This window comes from Diabrotica undecimpunctata, chromosome 7 (genome assembly GCF_040954645.1).
Source record: "Diabrotica undecimpunctata isolate CICGRU chromosome 7, icDiaUnde3, whole genome shotgun sequence".
Classification (NCBI taxonomy): Eukaryota; Metazoa; Arthropoda; class Insecta; order Coleoptera; family Chrysomelidae; genus Diabrotica; species Diabrotica undecimpunctata.
Window position 1 is genome coordinate 96075812 of NC_092809.1, and position 18689 is coordinate 96094500.

Here is an 18689-nt window from a genome sequence, read left to right on the forward strand (position 1 = left end):
AAATGTGTTATAAGGAAGTTTCTACTAAATCTAGCACATGGTTTGCTGCAAACAAACTAAAACTTAACTCTGATAAAACGCAAAATTTCGTTAAATCTGCAAGTAATTTACATAATGATCCAGATAACAAAGAGACTGTTAGACTATTGGGAATAAGCATACATAATCGACTGAACTGATCGACTCATATCACACAACTAAAGAAAAAGCTATCAAGTTCATTATTTGTTATTCGTCAACTAGCAAGGGTTGTCAACTTTGAAACATTAAAAATGACATATTTTCTTTATTCCACTCTCACCTAAACTATGGTTTCATCATATGGGGCAATTAAACAAATGCACTTAAAATTTTTAGAATGCAAAAGAAAGCTCTCAGGATTTTAACAGGGTTTAGTTATCTAGAACACTGCGAATCTTTCTTTATCAAATTCAAAATCCACTACCTACTCTGTTGATACATGATGTATTTCAAGTTCTAACTGAAATTCGCAGAAAACGGGTCCATCTAATAAAGCAGTCTGATGTCCAGGTTCACAATCCGCGAAACTGTCACTACCTACGAAAAAATCGCTGTAGATTACGTCTTTCAGATAAAAATTGCCTTAATTATAACTATTACAATATTTTTCCAAAAAGTATTAAACACCTAAGCTGTAATAGTTTCGATGAAGTTATAAAAAAATATCTTCTGAAACATTGTTTTTACTGTTCAGAAGAATATATGATTCATTGCAGAACATCCACTGAACTGCTTACCGTAACTTAGCCATAAATATTTTTCTGTTTAAAATGTGTTCGTGATATATTTAAGTTACGTTTTATTCTCCTTTTTATATACTATGCATTTTTTTTTCACTTGCTACAAACAGTATTTTTGTATTTGTTATGTAGTTAAATAAATAGACTCAACGTTAAAGCTATGTTTTGGGTTAGTACTTTTAATTTCTAGCTTATCTGTACCATCTTCGCTTTATTTTTTTGTTTGTCTTCGTTGGTTTTGGATGTTGGTTTCTGTTGTTGCATTATTTGTGGATGTTTAGGTATGGTGGCTATCTCATTTCGTTTATCCTATAACGTCTGCATTTCCTTTGCTACCATGCATCCTCTGTAGTTAGCTGAATGTCCTTGTCCACAGTGGACACATTTTGGTTTGCCATTTTTAGGTTTATTACAATTGATGGTCAAGTGCTTTCTTGCACAATAACGTTGTTCACAATATAGTATGATGAACTGTAATAATATCTGGAGCTTGCTGTTCCGTGTCAGTTTACAAAGTTTGAGGTTACGCACTTGTCTTGGAATTAATTGTTAGAAATGGAAAATATTTATTTGCAAAATGTTTTTATCGATGAAAAGTTGTATAGACACCTGCTATCTGTAGCTTGTCTACCTCTTTACCAGGAACGTGTCACTAATATAATGGTAGTTGTTAGCTTAGATTTATCTTCCCTTGGTAATGCTTTTCATGGCTTTATAATCAAAAGTACTGGTTAATTCTGACAGATTTGGATGCAGAAATAAACCCTGATAGTTTATCTCTTGGTGGATGAGGTAACCTTCCGATGATGAAGATTAACGTGGATTATTATTAATGTAACTCTATGATCACACCGCACTCGATTTCGATTTCACTCAAAACTACACGTGATCAAAGCTTGACATTTCTTACATTGGGGCTCGAATATGGATTTTTTTAAAGATAGAATCTGAACTTTAACTCCTAATATATCAAAAATTTAGTATTATAGTTCAGTTTGTGCTTTTACTGGGCCTATTTTGCTTATTTTTTCTATGAATGTCACGGATATTCCTTAGCATTAATACTACAGAAAGTGGTTTAAAATCTTCCTGGTTTTTTACACTAATTTCAATAGTTTTGTCATTAATGACTTTTATTTTGGAACGTTTGGAATGCCACGCATCATAACATAAAGATCTTTAAAACTATTCTTCCCATCTACACTAATTGGTGAAGGTTTCTCAATTATTTTAGTGTTTGCAGCACTTTTTGTGTTGTCTCGTCATGGTGTTTGCTCTAAAGTCAACCCTGTTTCCTGTGCAAGTTAGTCAGTTTTTTTTCGAGAACGTTAGAAATAGAGAAAAAAAATGTACATATATCGAAAATCACTACGCGTGAAAAAAATATTAATTAAAATGAAAACATTTACACTTATCAAATTGGGGTAAAATGGATTAAGGAATTACAGTGGGTGGCCAAATTAGTAGGGACAGTAAGATGATTTCTTAATTTTCTAGTTTAACTGATTTTTTTAGCAAATTGTTGGCATAAGGCTTGCATTTATTTTTTGTATAGAAGAGTGTGGTATTAAGGTCACAAAAACAATGAGTTCTGTTAGTAAAACCATTTATTTTTTTCGCAAAAAAATTTTTTACATAAAATCACTAATTTCAATATTTAGTGATGCCACCCTTTGCTACAATTACAGCTTCTACACGTCGGGGCATGCTCTGAATACCAACTTCTGTATTGTGTTTTAATTTTGGATTATGATGCTATTCTTTGATAAGAGCTTCAATCAACTGCCGCTTCGTTGTAATAACATCTTTGGCGATCTCCCGTTTGGTTAACTCCCACATACTCTCTATGGGGTTCATGTCAGGTAAGTTTTCCGGCCAGGGCAGAACTGCAACATTTTCTTTGGACAGAAATGCAGTTACACGTCTAGCTTTGTGGCACGGTGCAGAATCGTGCAAAAAAATGTAATTTTTTTGACCACTGAACCATTCTTTGAGCTGGGGAAGTAGCCGAGTTTCAAGTATTCGCTTGTACTGGTCCTGTATCATTGTCTCTTGCGCGATGTATAAGCGTCCCATACCCTTGACCGAGATTACAGAGCACATTATGACACTAACCGGATGTTTAACCCTCTCCACAATGCAATCTGGATGGAACTGCTCCCTAGGACGTCTGTGGACGAATGCACTTTTGTCCACCAAAATCTAAAATGTTGATTTGTCGAAGAAGCATACCTGAAAAAATGAAAATATTTGCTGTTCACGAACTCCATTCTTTAAAAAAAGTTGTACTTAGTCGACTCCAGTCTTCAACGGTCATACTTCGGTGCTGCTTGGCCCATTGGAGCGTCTTTCTCTTCATCGCTTCGGTGATCCGTGGTTTTCTCATAGGCAGGCGACCTATCAGATTCTCTTCGGCCAGTATTCGTTGGACTGTTCTTCTGAAAACATGAATTCCTTTGGTACTTATCATGGTAATCAGATGTGCCACACTCTTTTTACGAGTTTTGAGACAAATGTCTCAAACGACATGATTTTAGGGTCAGTAGGAGGAGTAGTGATCCTTTTCCTGCCACATTTTCCAACACGGCACGTTTTTATTTCTCTAATTTTCCCTGGAGACAAGTCTGCAATTTTCCCCATACTACTTTTTTTCAATAATTTTGATTTTGAACAACAATGTTTTTAAATAAAATTATGTCATCAAAGCAACAGCAAAAATGACTAAATAACAAATGTTACTTACCTGTTAAATATCAGACACTAAAACCTAACAGAAACACTTTAAAAAAGTTTTAAACAACTTGCAAATGTTTTTAAGCCTCACTGCGATAACAGCCCATGACCAACTGAGATGTAAGATGCAACAGCAATTATTATTTCATATAATAATAAGCAGTCTACCAGTGTTGCCGTTTATCAAAATTTTTCATAATCATACCAGAAGAACTGCCAAATATAATACAGATATAAACACCAATTTTTTTGGCCAAAAAAACCATTTAAAGTAGAAAATACAAAAATATATGTACTGTCCCTAATAATTTGGCCACCCACTGTATATAAGCTTTTATACAATTTACGTCCTAGATAAACAAATACTGTTAATAGAAAGCTTGTTTTACAATAAACTTTAGCAGTAATCCAAATGAATGAATTTTATGAAAACAGAAAATGAATTTATCAGATTACTTGGTATTTTATTTATCATAATGAAACTTAAACATCTACATTGAAACTATTAATATAATAAATTTTGTCAGCGTTTCCTTGAAATCATAAAACTCAAAGTAATTAAGATGGAATTAAAATGGAAAATTTAATAGAAGAAAGCAATTTCTGGTCGCCCCTTTTTCGAATATTGCGCCAAAGGGACACGAGAAGGGTTGAAACGCTTTGATGTCAATCAACTAATTATGTCGGCGGAAAACGGAAAATATCTTTTATAATTGTCGAATAAAAGCATGAATGAATCAAGAAAAATGTCGCAGAAGCAATGTAAAGGTTTAATTATATTCGTGGCTTTCAAATTTTAACAAAGAGTCCTAAAAATAAATGATTTAAATATGAAGGTATTTGAATTACACAAAATTAGCTCAAAAATTGTAATTTTATCATTACATGTATATATATACTCAGATGCAAAAAAAAAACGCCACGGAGAATATTTTCGTCAAATTCAAAGGGCCCTATTTGAATAATTTTTTTAGCACACTGTGTATAAATTCATAAATTTTAATTTGGTAGTCAGTTTTTTGATAAAATTTTATATTTGACTTATTATACGTGGTTTTATATAATATCCTAACTTTGAAACATCCTGTGGAATAATTTTCTTTGCGAATTTTCATAAAACCTTATTTTTCGGTTGTAACCATGTCTCCTAAGCATTGTGTTTTTTGTTTCATGCCAAAATATGCCTTGGTTCATTTTTAGAGCCAAATGAATTTGCCACCCACACTTTAGGACTTTTTAAATTATGATTATTTTGAAGTTATTTTGTAATACGATATTTTGTAAGGTGGCTTTGCTGTCTGTTATCATTATGTCATATTGACACTTATATTTTGTTTATTTAGGATTGATCATGGTTCTTAGTGTCGAAGATTGTGCGAAAGCCATTGCTCTAGTTGGAGATGGGCGAAATTATGAATATGTGGCTAGAGTACTACACACTCATCGCTCTACCATCTAAAGAGTAGTAGAACGTTTTATACGAACTGGAACAAACAAACGTAAAGCGGGAAGTGGCAGGAAGCGCTAAACTACCGCTTTAGATGATCGTTTTATACGAGTCAACGGTTTGCGGGATCGTCATTTAACAGCGGTGCAAAAGAAATCAGTTTCAAAAGGTTCGAGGCAATAATTTAAGTGTATTTACAGTTCATCGAAGATTACATGAATTTGGTTTGCAAATTTGTAGACCAGCAACTGGGAAAAAATTACTTCTACGGCACAGAGTGGCTAGACTACAATTTTTCCGGGAGCAATTACATTGGAATTTAGGACAATGGAGTAATGTTTTTTTACGGATGAGCCAAGATACTGTCTTCACTCACTAGATGGGAGAGAACGAGTATGGCATCGAACTGCAAAGAGATTTGCGGAGTGCGCTTTCAATCCCCGCGTTAGCCATGTAGGGGTTCGGTGATGGTATGGGCAGGAATATCCCGAGAGGCGCACACTGAATTGGTATTTATTGAGAATTCGTTGACTGCACACCGGTATATTGAGGAAATTTTAGCGAATCACGTAGTATTCTTTTCCCAATATAATGACGATAATTTTCTACTAATGCAAGATAATGCGCGACCCCTCTCTTCAATGTGTGTCACGCAATATTTAGAGGAAGTTGGTATTAATAAAATGTCTAGCGTGTTTGATAGATCTGAACCAAATAGAGCACGTTTGAGACATGCTTGGTATAAATATTAGAGGGTGCGAAGTCGCACCAGCCTCAATTAACGAACTTCGCTTGGCTCTAGAAGAAGAATGGCAAAACATCCATCAAGATAATATTCGCAACCTCATAGACAGCATGAGCATACACGCATGACGTATACAGGCAGTTTTAGAGGCTAGGGGAGGCAATACAAAGTATAAAGTTATTTTTTAGTAGGTTTTCTTTGTTATTTGCGTACTTAAGTTACATTTAAGTTGTTTTTTTATGTTTTGTTATTGTTATCATTATTTATTAAAACCAAGATCATGTCGTTGCTTTTAATCATTATTTAAATACATTTCTTCTGGGATGCCGATATGACATTCCTTCTATATCAGTCACCAAAGGCCCCATCGTCGTATTACAAATTATTACTAAAGATAATGTCAATAATAGAAAAAGTCATAAATTGTGGTTGGTAAAGTCATTTCGCTCCTAAAAATGAACCAATTCCTATTTTCACATAAAACAAGAAACATGATACTAAGAAGATATGGTTGCAACCTAAAAACAGGGTTTTACAAAAATTCGCTAACGGAATTATTAAACAGGATATTTAACACATCCTCACTGATGTCTTCTTCAGGGCTTCCGAGGTCTCAGTCTCCCGAGATCCCAGACACTACTACACTGATAACTAACCAATTCATTACTGCAACTGGGAACAGCGGACGGTTCTTTGATACTTCGCGTTTTTAACAGCTGGCAACCCTAATTTTCGAACATTTTTCTCATGCAACCTTATATCATCATATTAAGAAAACATTAGCTTTAATTTGATATAAAAAACATGCACATACGTCACGAACAGCGTACCTATTTTATTTAAAAAATAAATGAACAAAATAAAATAGGTTTGTTTCTGCAGTAGTTGGAAACGGTTTTACCACGCACGAGTTTGTGCAGTAAAATAATTGTGTTCGTGCACGTTTAACGTTTCAAACTCTGGCTGTTTGGTCAGATATTGTTGCAGATTTGTCGACCGTTTTCAAATCGTTTTTAAATAGTCATTCTGATTTGATGAGTACTTTTCAACTAATAGCTTGACGCAGGCGTACTAAGTATAAATAGGTTTTTTATTCTTAACCTATAAATATATATTGTAAATATTTTTTATTAAGCTATATTAAACTGTTTATTTATTGGTTATTGTTTAATTCCAACATTTGGTATTTACATTGATTATTTTTGATGTGACAACGTCTTAAATTAGGTTGTGGCTCGGAGTCATTCATGAAAAAGTGTAACGCCCGCTCACGTCTGTTACAGTGAGTCACCGAACGAGAGAGAGGCCCGCCGGACCGGCGAATGCCTTGCGTCTCTCTCCCACTCAAACATGATCGGTCCGCTGCGCGCGCAGCACTAGAGAATTAGGCGCGTTGAATCGGTGCGTGCTTCCGTGCTTGTGTCTCTGTCTTTCTCGAGCGTTCTTGGCGTTCAAGACACATTACAGCAGAAACACTTCCTTTCATTTCATATTTCTCCTATCATCGTCCTATCCTCAACAAAATCACTCAAATAGAAATTAGTTAAGTTTAAGTTTACATGTACAATGTTTTAGTAAACAAAATATATTTCTATAGTTAAAATTTGTGCAATTCTTATTTTCATTCAATTCCTTGTTCCTATTGTGCAATTTAATAATATTCATATCAATAAATATTCTACCAAAAAAAAGACGTTGTCACGTAAAATCTTCGCCCGTAAAACCGACTTTACAGGCAACCGATTTTTTTTTATTAAATAAATGTTTGGACTAAATATTTTATTTAAAATGGTAATTATACTTGATTTAACTATGAATAAATAATTAAATTAAAGTGAAAAAAATCTATTTCAGGAATCTTCTAAAAATTATTCCTTTGATGAAGAGGTGTTTGCCATTAAAGAATTGTCATCGGATGAAGATTTGTTACAACTTATAAATGATTATCTTGAAGAAACGGTGTCAAGTTACAACGATTGTGAATTTATTGAACATTTTCGTGTTAGTCGTGCTGTTGCTGAAGACATTGCGAACCACTTCAGATAATCACAATATTTCCATTTCCAAGCGGGAGGCGATGGAAAGCTTGGAGAATATGAACAAACAATTTCATTACATTTCTGGTTCGTTGGTCACTAGACTACATATTTCAGATGTAATTGATAGATTCAATATTGCTATAAGCACTCTTTTTAAATTTTAAGTTAATTAGAAAGGTAACATATTTCCTGGGCAATGAGTCTCCTTAAGTAATTAAATGGCCATCAGGTGAAGAGAAAATAGAAATTGAGAGAAACTTTAGGCAAAACAATTTTCCAGGTGTTGTTGGAGTAATTGATGGAAGCCACATTAAAATAGACAAACCAACAAATGATCCAGACTCATACTTAAACAGAAAACATTGTGATTCTATTCAGGTAATCGCATACTAATACATATCTTATAACCTTAAAAACTGACTAGAATTTTAATATATATTTTTAGTTGCAAATAGTTTGTGAACACCAAAGAAGAATAAGGGATCTATTTGTCGGTTATCCAGGATCAGTACATGACAGCAGAGTGTTCAGAACTTCACCGTTAGCTGAGACTATAGTTGTAAAATGCGTAGATTATTTCATTTTAGGGGATAGTGATTATCCATGTTTGCCCAATCTCCTAATTCCTTTTAAAGATAGAGGTAATTTAACAAGAAGACAGCTAAATTACAATATAAAACTAAGCAAAAATAGATATGTAGTTGAACACTATTTTGGTTTACTTAAGCAGAAATTTAGGCAGTTGTACCAGGTAAAATTAAGAGCTGTACCAGATATAATACATTTTATAAGAGCATGTTGTGTTCTTCATAATATGACAATCGAAGACCAATTTGATTGTGAGGCAGAAAATATTTTACCATTTAATTTGGATATCGAAGAGAATCATACAGACAGAGATGGAATGGAAAGAAGAAATGAAGTGAATGAATTTGTTACATATGTAAATGAATGTTGTTCAGTACTACAATTTTTTTTTAATTTTTTTATATTTTCTGAAGACATCTTTGAATCTCTTGGCTATAGACTGTAACACATGTATTACTTAAAGCGTGTTGTATTTAAAATATGTTTTTAAGTTTTAGAGTTAATAGATATATATTCATTTTATTTGTTACATTTAATTTGTAGGAAATAAAAATTTAACTATGATACTTTTTTATTAAAAGAACCTATTACAAACCTAATTTTAAATTTACTTAATTAAATATTAAAGTATTTCAGTAGGTAGTGATTCTTTTGATACTAAATATTTGCTAAGTATTTCGTTCGTCTTCTCTCTCAGTTTATTTTGTTTTCTTATTTCTGAAAGTCTTTCTGCTTCAAATGCTTCCTTTGTTTTGTTTTTTCTTTCATCACTTCTAATTTTTCTTTGTGAATTTCTAGCATTTCTGTATAAAATTCCATTTTGCCTTCATACATTTTTTGGAGATTATTGATTTTGCTGACTGGTTCCTCTCTTTTTCTTTTAAATGATTGTGGTGCAGAACTAAGAACATTGGCGTTAATTGTTGCTACATCTTTGCAGGCTTTTCATCTATGTGATGTGCAACTGTTTCATTAGATAACAGCGACTCAGGATTGACATTTTTTTTTTGCCCAAATATTTCATCCAGTTACTGTATTCAAATGTTTTGCAGCCTCTTCCTGTATTTTTTAATCTCATCAATATATTTGTAATCTTCTTCTTAAAGTGCCTATCCGTTCCGGATGTTGGCGATCATCACGGCTATCTTTACTTTGTTTATTGCAGTGCGGAACAGTTCAGTGGTAGTCGTGTTATACCACTTTGGTAAATTTTGAAGCCAGGAAATGCATCTTCTTCCCGGTCCTCTCTTACCATTTACCTTCCCTTGGAGAATTAGCTGGAGAAGGCCGTAACGTTCTTGATTTCTCATTACATGACCTAGATATTCCAACTTGTTAGTTTTGAGATGGTCATGAGAATTTCACATTCTTTCCCCATTCTACGCAGGACCTCCACATTACTAACTCTGTCAACGCAGGATATACGTAAGATGCGCCTATAACACCACATTTCGAAAGCTTCGAGCCGATTCATAGATGCAACAGTCAGTGTCCACGCTTCCATTCCGTAGAGCAGAACTGTGAATATGTAGCAGTTCAATAGACGGCATTTTGTTTTTAATGATATGTAATATTTGTAATAATTTCTTTTAATTACTCGCCATCTATTTTTGCAGTGACATGTATTCAAATTAACATTATTAAAGTCATTTAGTTATTCTGCTACCTTTGCCCACATTATTTTCATGGATTTCATTTGGAAACTCACTACCTTATCTCTGTAATTTTTATAAAAACCTATCAATGACATTGTCTGTTTGTGGATCCAAGATATACTGACTGAACCACATGTCGATGGGCTTTGGTTTATAATTATAAACTCCTGTAAATCTAAAACATATGTAACCTTTAAATGCGGTTTGGAAAAATGTGCTTCATTATTTCTTTGTTAAACTTTCACTCTACACGAAGGTATTGTTTTGAAAAAAAGTAAGTAGTACTTACCTTCCATATTAGATATAAATATATTTGTTTGATTAACCAAAAATGTTAGGTTAGGTTAGATTAATTTAATTTCGACAATCATCAAATCGTTCGTGAGTATATATTTTGACTACGGCCAGGAAACAGTCTAATTTCACGTCTGCGCAGAATGTATAGTTTACAAACGGTAAACAAACCACTACAGAAACAAACCTAATATTTATCAAAAACTAATTACTATTAATTGATTTAAAAATATTTGCGGCCACTTTTTGTCTGGTATCCTATTATCAATGTGTTCTCCTAATTTTAATACATGAAAAAATATGAGTTTGATAAACTACGTTATGAACGTAGTGATCCTGCAGGGGGGCTTATACCTACTACTATCTTAAAAACAATAGAAATAATAATTTTCATCTATTTTTGCATTAATAATAATATATTTTCCTAACTGAATATAAAATACATTATCAGTTAAAACCGTATTTTTGCTTATCTTCGACAGTGCTTTAAACATTGAGACAATTTGCTATTAACTTTTTCAGCACAGCTGACCGTTTAAGTCAAAGCTTTCATCCCTAATCCAAAATACCCTCAAATTCGTGAAATATACTTTATGTGGCACACGTGTAACTATATTTTTATTTAGAACTTACCACATCGATCAGTTGTGAGAGTCTAAGTCCCATTTTGACGGTAAGTCGATCGGAGTTGTTGCCCACGGGTCGGATGAGGCGATTGTAATTTGAGAGTAGGTCGTCATAAAGCCTCTTTGCGTCCGGGTTGCCCCAAATTGGGGTAGGAGGGGTTAGTCCACCCAACATCAGCCATGATAGAGTGAGCCACAGCCCCATTTCAAGCCCTGGATCAAAAATAATATATTTTTTAGATACGAGGACATGGCACATTCTATGTAATGTAGAAAACTTTATTACCACATAAATATTAACGAAAAATATAATAAGAAAATATGTTCTTGAGAGATCCCAGTTTACTTATGTAAATAATAAACCAAAATACATTTGATATGTTGTTGTTTTTAAAATTATGATATAAACAAATTAGTTATTTGATTTACACAAACTATTTTTACTACAATGAATTATATTTATACATTTAACATAATTCGTTTAATTATTTAATTAGTTTTATATTATTACTGAAGTATGGAAAGAAAAGAAAGAAAACAAAAATTAAATATAATATAATATAATAAAACAGTCTACCAAATTTCATTAAAATTAATTTAACAGATTTCGCGTAATAATTTTGAAATCTAAATCTCTTAAAAATTGAATTTTTTAAAAATCTTGCAGAAACAAGACCATAATATAGAAGTTGGGCATTTTTTTACTTATAAAAACGTACATAACCTATCTAATGTATTTTATGAAATTGAAATCGGATCATTTGGACGGCCTTAGGAATGTTTTAAAATTATAAACAATCTTTTGGCTTATAAACAAATATATTATCTAACTATTAGGTAACCAGTAGTTAGATACCAATAGTGACCAGAGGAAGAAATAAATAAAAAACTAGAGAATCTAGTCAAATAGGATATAGATGAAGAGTGACAGACCATACAGACAGCCATGTCGGAAGCAGCGGAAAAGTGTATAGGAAGAGAGCATATAAAAAGACGGCAAGACTGGTTCGATGAAGAATGTAGGAATGTTTTGGCAAGAAGAAACAGGACAAAACTGCAAAGAGATAAAGAAAATACCCAAAATTCGATCGAAAACTATGTGGCAAGAAGAAGGGAGGTGAAAAGAATTTGCAGAAAAAAGAAAAGAGAACAGCTAGAAGAAGGAACGAGCGAGTAACCAACTTTGAATGAAGTCAAAGAAATAATAAGAGACCTAAAAAATAACGAAAGTGCAGGAGAAAGTGGTATACCAGCTGAGGTTATTAGGGAAGGTGGCGAGAGATTAAAGGAAAGGATATTTCACTTGACACTAATAATTTGGCAAAAGGAAGAAATGCCGAAACAATGAAATAGTGCTCTTATTTGTAATATCTATAAAACAGGAGACAAAACGAAGTGCGAAAAACTATAGAGGTATAGCACTATTAGAATTAGTCTATAAAATACTTGCAAAAGTTATTAGGAAAAGATTAATAAAATATGATAACAAAGTGATTGAAGAACACCAGGGAGGTTTTAGATCAGGAAGAACAACTACTGATCAAATAAGTATGTTAAAATTAATACAAAATAATAACTACAAACAAAACTGCATATGTTATTTATCGATTTTAAACAAGCATATGACTCCCTAAATCGAACAATGGTATATGAGGCCATGACAACATTAGAAATACTAGAAAAGCTTATAAGGCTGGTGAGAATAACGCATAGGAAGACTATGAATAGGGTAACAATGGAAGGAAGATTTTCAAGACAGCTCACAGTGAATAGAAGTTTAAAACAAGGGGATCCACCATCAACAAAATTATTCAACCTTGTATTAGAACAAACCGTAAGAAGATCAAATATAAGCACAAACAGGACTATTTTCAATAGCAAGGAACAGTGCATAGCGTACGCGGATGATGTGGTAATACTACTGAGAACAAAAAACATTTAGAAAAAGTTTTCCAGAAATTTGAACAAGAAGCGGAAAGATACGGATTAATAATAAACCAAACAAAAACGCAATACATGGAAATGAGAGGAGACAGAACAAATAATAACAAGTATATCAAAATGAAAGGAGCAGTCTATAGCTGCGAAAAAGTGTCAGAATTTTGAATACTTAGGAGTAACCATAACGAACACGAGAAAAGAAGAAAAAGACATAGACAAAAGATTAATGAAGGGAAGCAGAGCGATAGGGTCACTAAATTCGTTACTAAAAGCAAAACATGTGGCAAGAACAACTAAACTGCGAGTCAGTAATCAGACCGACAGTGATGTATGCCAGTGAAACGTGGATTATGAACCAGCAGGAAGAAAATAAAGTAAAGATCTGTTAAAGAAATGTGCTCAGAAAAATCTTCGGAGGTATCAAGACGGCAGAGAATATTTGGAAAAGACGAACGAATAAAGAAATATTGAGGATGTATGGAAACCAGCAATTACGGCAAAAATACGCGCCCAACGAGCTAGCTGGCTTGGTCACATTATACGACTGCCAGAGAATCGAAATGTTAAAACAATACTAAAGGAGGAAGAAATGGGAAAAAAAAAGAGGACGTCCGAGGAAAAAAGGCTTGTCAGTAATAGGCGTGAGAAATTGGAGCGAAAAAGCAAGGGACCGAGAAAATGGAGGGAAATAACCAAGTTTTTAGATGCCAGGGGCCTACAAGGCTTGTCATCATCATCATCAGTGGCATTACAGCTCTTTATAAGCCAAAGCCTTCTTCAGAACAATCCTCCATTCGCCCCTGTCTCTGGCAACTCTTCTCCATGCTCTAATTCCGATAGACTTCAAATCATTTTCTAGGTTGTCTTGGTACCTAAGTCTCGGTCTTCCTCTTCTTCGTTGTCCGATCGGCCCTCTTCGGTCAAAAACTTTTCTGACTATGGCATCTTCCTCTCGTCTGATTACATGACCTATCTATCTGAGGCGTGCTACCTTAATGAATTTTACAACGTCAGGTTCTCCAAACCTTCTATACAACTCAAAATTGTAACACCTGCGCCACAAACCTTGTTCTTTTATGCCTCCATATATTCGTCTTAGTATTTTTCGCTCAAAACGTTTGAGCAATTCTTGGTCATTCTGTGTTAGTGTCCAAGTTTCTGAACCATATGTTAGCACTGGTCTTATTAGTGTTTTGTATACAGTCAGTTTAATTTTTCTAGGCATTTTTGAGGCCATCTGTCTTCTTAAGCCATAGTAACACTTATTGGCGAACACTATTCTTCTTTTTATTTCTTCACTGACCTACAAGGCTTGTAGAGCTGTAATATATATATATATATATATATATATATATATATATATATATATATATATATATATATATATATATATATATATATCTATATACATATATAGATGTATACTACTATGATATACTACTATATATATTTATATTTAAATGGGAATATATATATTTATATATATATATATATATATATATATATATCTATCTATATATATACAATACGTTGTTGTATACAATATTTTTACATTGAACTTTGTTTTCAATAGCTGGTTTAAATAATTTTTTAATAGAAAGAAATATAGTTCATGCCCTTACGGAGGCGGAAATATTATTGGAATGGAGAGGTAGACTTTACTATCCCTGTCTTAACCCTCTAGAGGACTATTCAGATGTGCAATTTCAAAAATTGTACAGATTAACAAAGCCCCTCACAATGGAGTTGATAGACCTGAATGGCTCTTTTTTTTGTTCGACCGAGACTGAACCACCATATTTTATACCCCTTTTTTACTCCTTTCAGCTAATTGACGAGAAACGAGAAACGAATTGTTTTAGATGACAAAATCACCATAAAATAGGTTAAGTAAAACTGTCAATTATTCTTCTTTTTTTATTTGAGTTTTGGTTGTTGGAATTTGCAGTGTTGTCGGTGCAAATTTTTCTCCTATAACACTGCGAAGGACGTTCAAAAATACACATTAAAATTCGTATACGAAATTTTTCATTCGAGTTAACTTGGATATGAAAAAATTCGATTAAATTCGAAAATACGACCCGTCTACTACATATTGTTACATTTACTTTAACGCTTTCATTACTTTTTCGATCAGAATACCACGACGAAATTATTTTATAAATGAAGAAATGCGACATTCAAATTTGAATACGCAAAAGAAAATGATTGCGATCGGTCAGCAACTTGATGTTATGGATTGCTTAATGAAGATAGAATATAACCAAATCCCAAAACTTTTTCAAATTTAATTTATCGTTTAGAGGAAAACGTGTCATTTCGCACTAAAAATCGAGATAGTCGACCGAAACAAATCATATCTGATTGAGGAGTATCTGAAATATTGGTTCAAGTCGACGAAAATCCTGGGGTGAGTGTACGTGAAGGATCAGCACACCAGTAGTAGATGATCATATATCTATTAGTAAAATTGTAAAAAAGAAAAATTACACTTTTATCACTGCATTCTTGTTAAAATTTGCTCCAGGAAATCTTCTACGATGTTATGATTTTTAATTAGCGAAATAGACATTACGAGAAGAAGGCAACCCGCATGCTATTGTTACGTAAAAATATGAGTCATAGTTTTAACCTGTAAACATGTTCTTATTCACATGTTTATGTTTTAGATTTTACGAGAGGCTTCTATTTACCTGAAGGGACCTTCCAGAAAACGGTCGAACCGATGTGAAAATACCCGTTTGCCTTTACCGTTATAATTTCGCCGCTAGTCGAGAAGGCTGTCGATGGTTCTAGCTAACGGCACTGGCATATATTAACAGGACATTTTATTTGGAAGGGACAGTTAAATCTTGCGCCCGCGATTTTAATTGTAGCGTTCGTATAAAATAAATTATGTATTATTGAGTAGTTAAATAAATTAATATAAGTTATCGTGCTTTTTAATAAATTAAAATAAGAACCTTTTAATAAAGACATTATAAATTGAATAAAGACAACAGTTAAATAAATATCATTTCAATGGTGTCAGAAGTGGGATAAAAGTAAATTAGACTTATAGTAATCATAACAAGTATTGTTCCGAAGTGAATATAAAATAAATTGTGAAAATGGCTACGATTTATGAGCTGACAGTGACTAATTTAAGAAGACATCTTGAAGACAGAGAATTAGCTTCTACCGGAAAAAAGGCTGAGTTAGTCCAACGACTAAAGAACGCTTTGCTAGAAGAAGGACTAGATCCAGAGACTTATATATTTGAAGATGCTGTTCTCTCGTCGATTTCGAAAGTTTCTGGTGATGTAGTCAAAGTTTCTGGTGACATCACATCATTACAGAACAAAGTTTCTGGTGACATCGCATCATTGGAGAACAAAGTTTCTAACGAGATTTCTTCTTTGGAAAGCAAAGTTTCTGCTAACATCTCTTTGGAAATCTCTAAAGTCACTTCTGAGATGTCTGCCCTCGACGATAGAATGTCGTCGTTAAAAAAACAAGTTGCTGCCGATATGTTGGCCTTCGAAGAAAAGATATGGAAAGAGATGGAAAAGAAGCTGGAGGAAACAGGGACAGCAAAGAGAGGAAACAATCCGATTACAGTGGAGATAAAAGAAGACGAGACGAAATGTAAGTTGGAGACACGGCCGAAATTTGAAGGAAGTGGAGGTTCTATTCATGTTAAAGTCCCAACTTTCGACGGAAAATCATCATGGAACAACTACATGAAACAGTTCGAATCAGCCGCAAGAGCGAATGGATGGTCTGAAAAAGAAAAGGCTGTAAACCTGACTATCGCTCTTCGAGGAGATGCCTTAGATGTGCTTCAGACCATAGCCGTAGAAGAGACGGATGATTTCAAACAACTTAAGAAGAGGTTAAATATGCGATATGGCCACGAACATTTGGAGCATGTATATCAGTCGCAGCTTAAAAATCGTAGACAGAAGAAAGATGAGGCTCTTCAAGATATTGGTATTATGAGGTAGATATTGCCAGATTAGTACGATATGCTTATCCAACAGCTCCCGAAGACATGATGGAAAAATTGGCCGTTCAGACGTTTATTGATGGTCTTCGTGATCATGAAATGCAGAGAACACTGCGATTAGCTCGTCACAAAACGCTGGTTGATGTCTTATCCGCCGCCCTCGAATACGAGTCAGCTACGCAGGCCTCTGGCGGGTACAGTAAAGTTAGAACTGTAAAAGAGGAAGGAGATGAAGATAAACTTGACCAGCTTGTTAATATGATGAAAAGCATGGCATACCAGAAAACGAAGACCATCAGATGCTGGAATTGTGGCGAAATAGGACACGTACGAAGCTCCTGTAAGCACCCTAGGTACGACGCAAATCAAGAAACTCACCATCAGGAAAACTAGAACGGGTCAGCCTTAGGGGGCAGCTTCGACCCAAAACTTTTCCAAAGACCCTCTCATACTAATAGCTTCTTTGAAATGTCGTGAAGATAGTGTATATGTAGATGGAGACATAAATGGTAAAAAGCATACGTTGTTGGTGGATACCGGAGCGACCAGAACCATTATACGCCCGACAGTTATAAACAGCCGAAAGAAACTGTTACCAACGAGGTTGCGACTTCGGACCGCTACAGGTGAAAGTGCCAACATTCATGGAGAAATCTAGGTACAATTGGGAATTGGAGCAGAAAAGTTCGTCCATACTGTTATAGTTGCTGACATCGAAGAGGATGTTATATTAGGAATGGACGTAATGAATATGCATGGATTTCAATTGGATTTTAAGAATAAGGTAATCAAAGTTGGCAACGAGGAGGTATTTCTTCATCCACATAGTGACAACACTGTGCAAGCAGCCATTACAGAAGATACAGTCGTGCCTGCGAGAAGCGAAACGATCATAGTAGCGCGACTACAGGGAATTGTAGACGAAGGGACACCTGTTATGATGGAGCCTTTAAACCACGACGATGAGGTTGGCCGTGGAATCATAATTGGAAAGGAATTGGTGACTTCGGCTAAAGAAATTCCTGTGAGACTTATCAATGTCAACGACTACCCAGTGACCATAAAGAAAGAGACAAAAGTAGGAACTTGTGTACCTGTGACATCCATAATCCGTCAGGCGACAACATCTGATAATTCCAACGACAAATTCGACCAAATGGTTGCAGTTGCAGGACAGTCTCTAAATCAGATGGAGAAAAGGAAATTAAGGGAATTTCGTGACATTTTCGTACCGAAAGGAGGAAAGACGGGAAGAACTACCGTTGTTAAGCATAAAATTGATACTGGTAATGCTAAGCCAATTCGTCAAACAGCTCGACGATTACCACAGGCGAAAAGAAAGGAAGCTGAAACGATTGTTCAGGAAATGAAGAAAGACGGGGTGATAGAACCTTCTACGAGCCCATGGGTCTCTCCGGTGGTCCTGGTTAAGAAGAAAGACGGAACGACGAGGTTCTGTGTGGATTACCGTTTGCTGAACAACGTTACCAAGAAAGATAGTTATCCTCTGCCTCGGATCGATGACACATTGGCTGGAAGTAAATTGTTTTCTACTTTGGATTTAAAGTCTGGATACTGGCAGGTAGAAATGGACCCAGTAGATAAAGAAAAGACAGCCTTCACCACAGGATCTGGATTGTGGCAATTCAACGTTATGCCATTTGGACTCTGTAATGCTCCTGCGACATTTGAGAGGCTGATGGAAAATGTGTTGAGAGGGTTATCTTGGAAAACATGCCTGGTTTATTTAGATGACATAATCGTCTTGGGGGAGACATTCGAAGATCATTTGAGGAATTTAGAAAACGTTTTTAATCGACTTAAAGCTGCCCAATTGATGCTAAACCCCAAGAAGTGCCAGCTATTTCAAGG

The 18689-nt window shown here is 34.5% G+C and overlaps 1 protein-coding gene across 1 annotated transcript in view; it reads right to left on the minus strand.

Moving 5' to 3' along the window:
• Nucleotides 1-18689, minus strand: part of nAChRalpha1 (nicotinic acetylcholine receptor alpha1) — a 205754-nt gene that overhangs the window by 76861 nt on the left and 110204 nt on the right. Inside the window, exon 2 of the mRNA XM_072537798.1 lies at nucleotides 10896-11101. Coding sequence (XP_072393899.1) covers nucleotides 10896-11093 — 198 coding nt within the window. The 5' untranslated portion in view covers nucleotides 11094-11101. The remainder of the gene's footprint in view (nucleotides 1-10895; nucleotides 11102-18689) is intronic.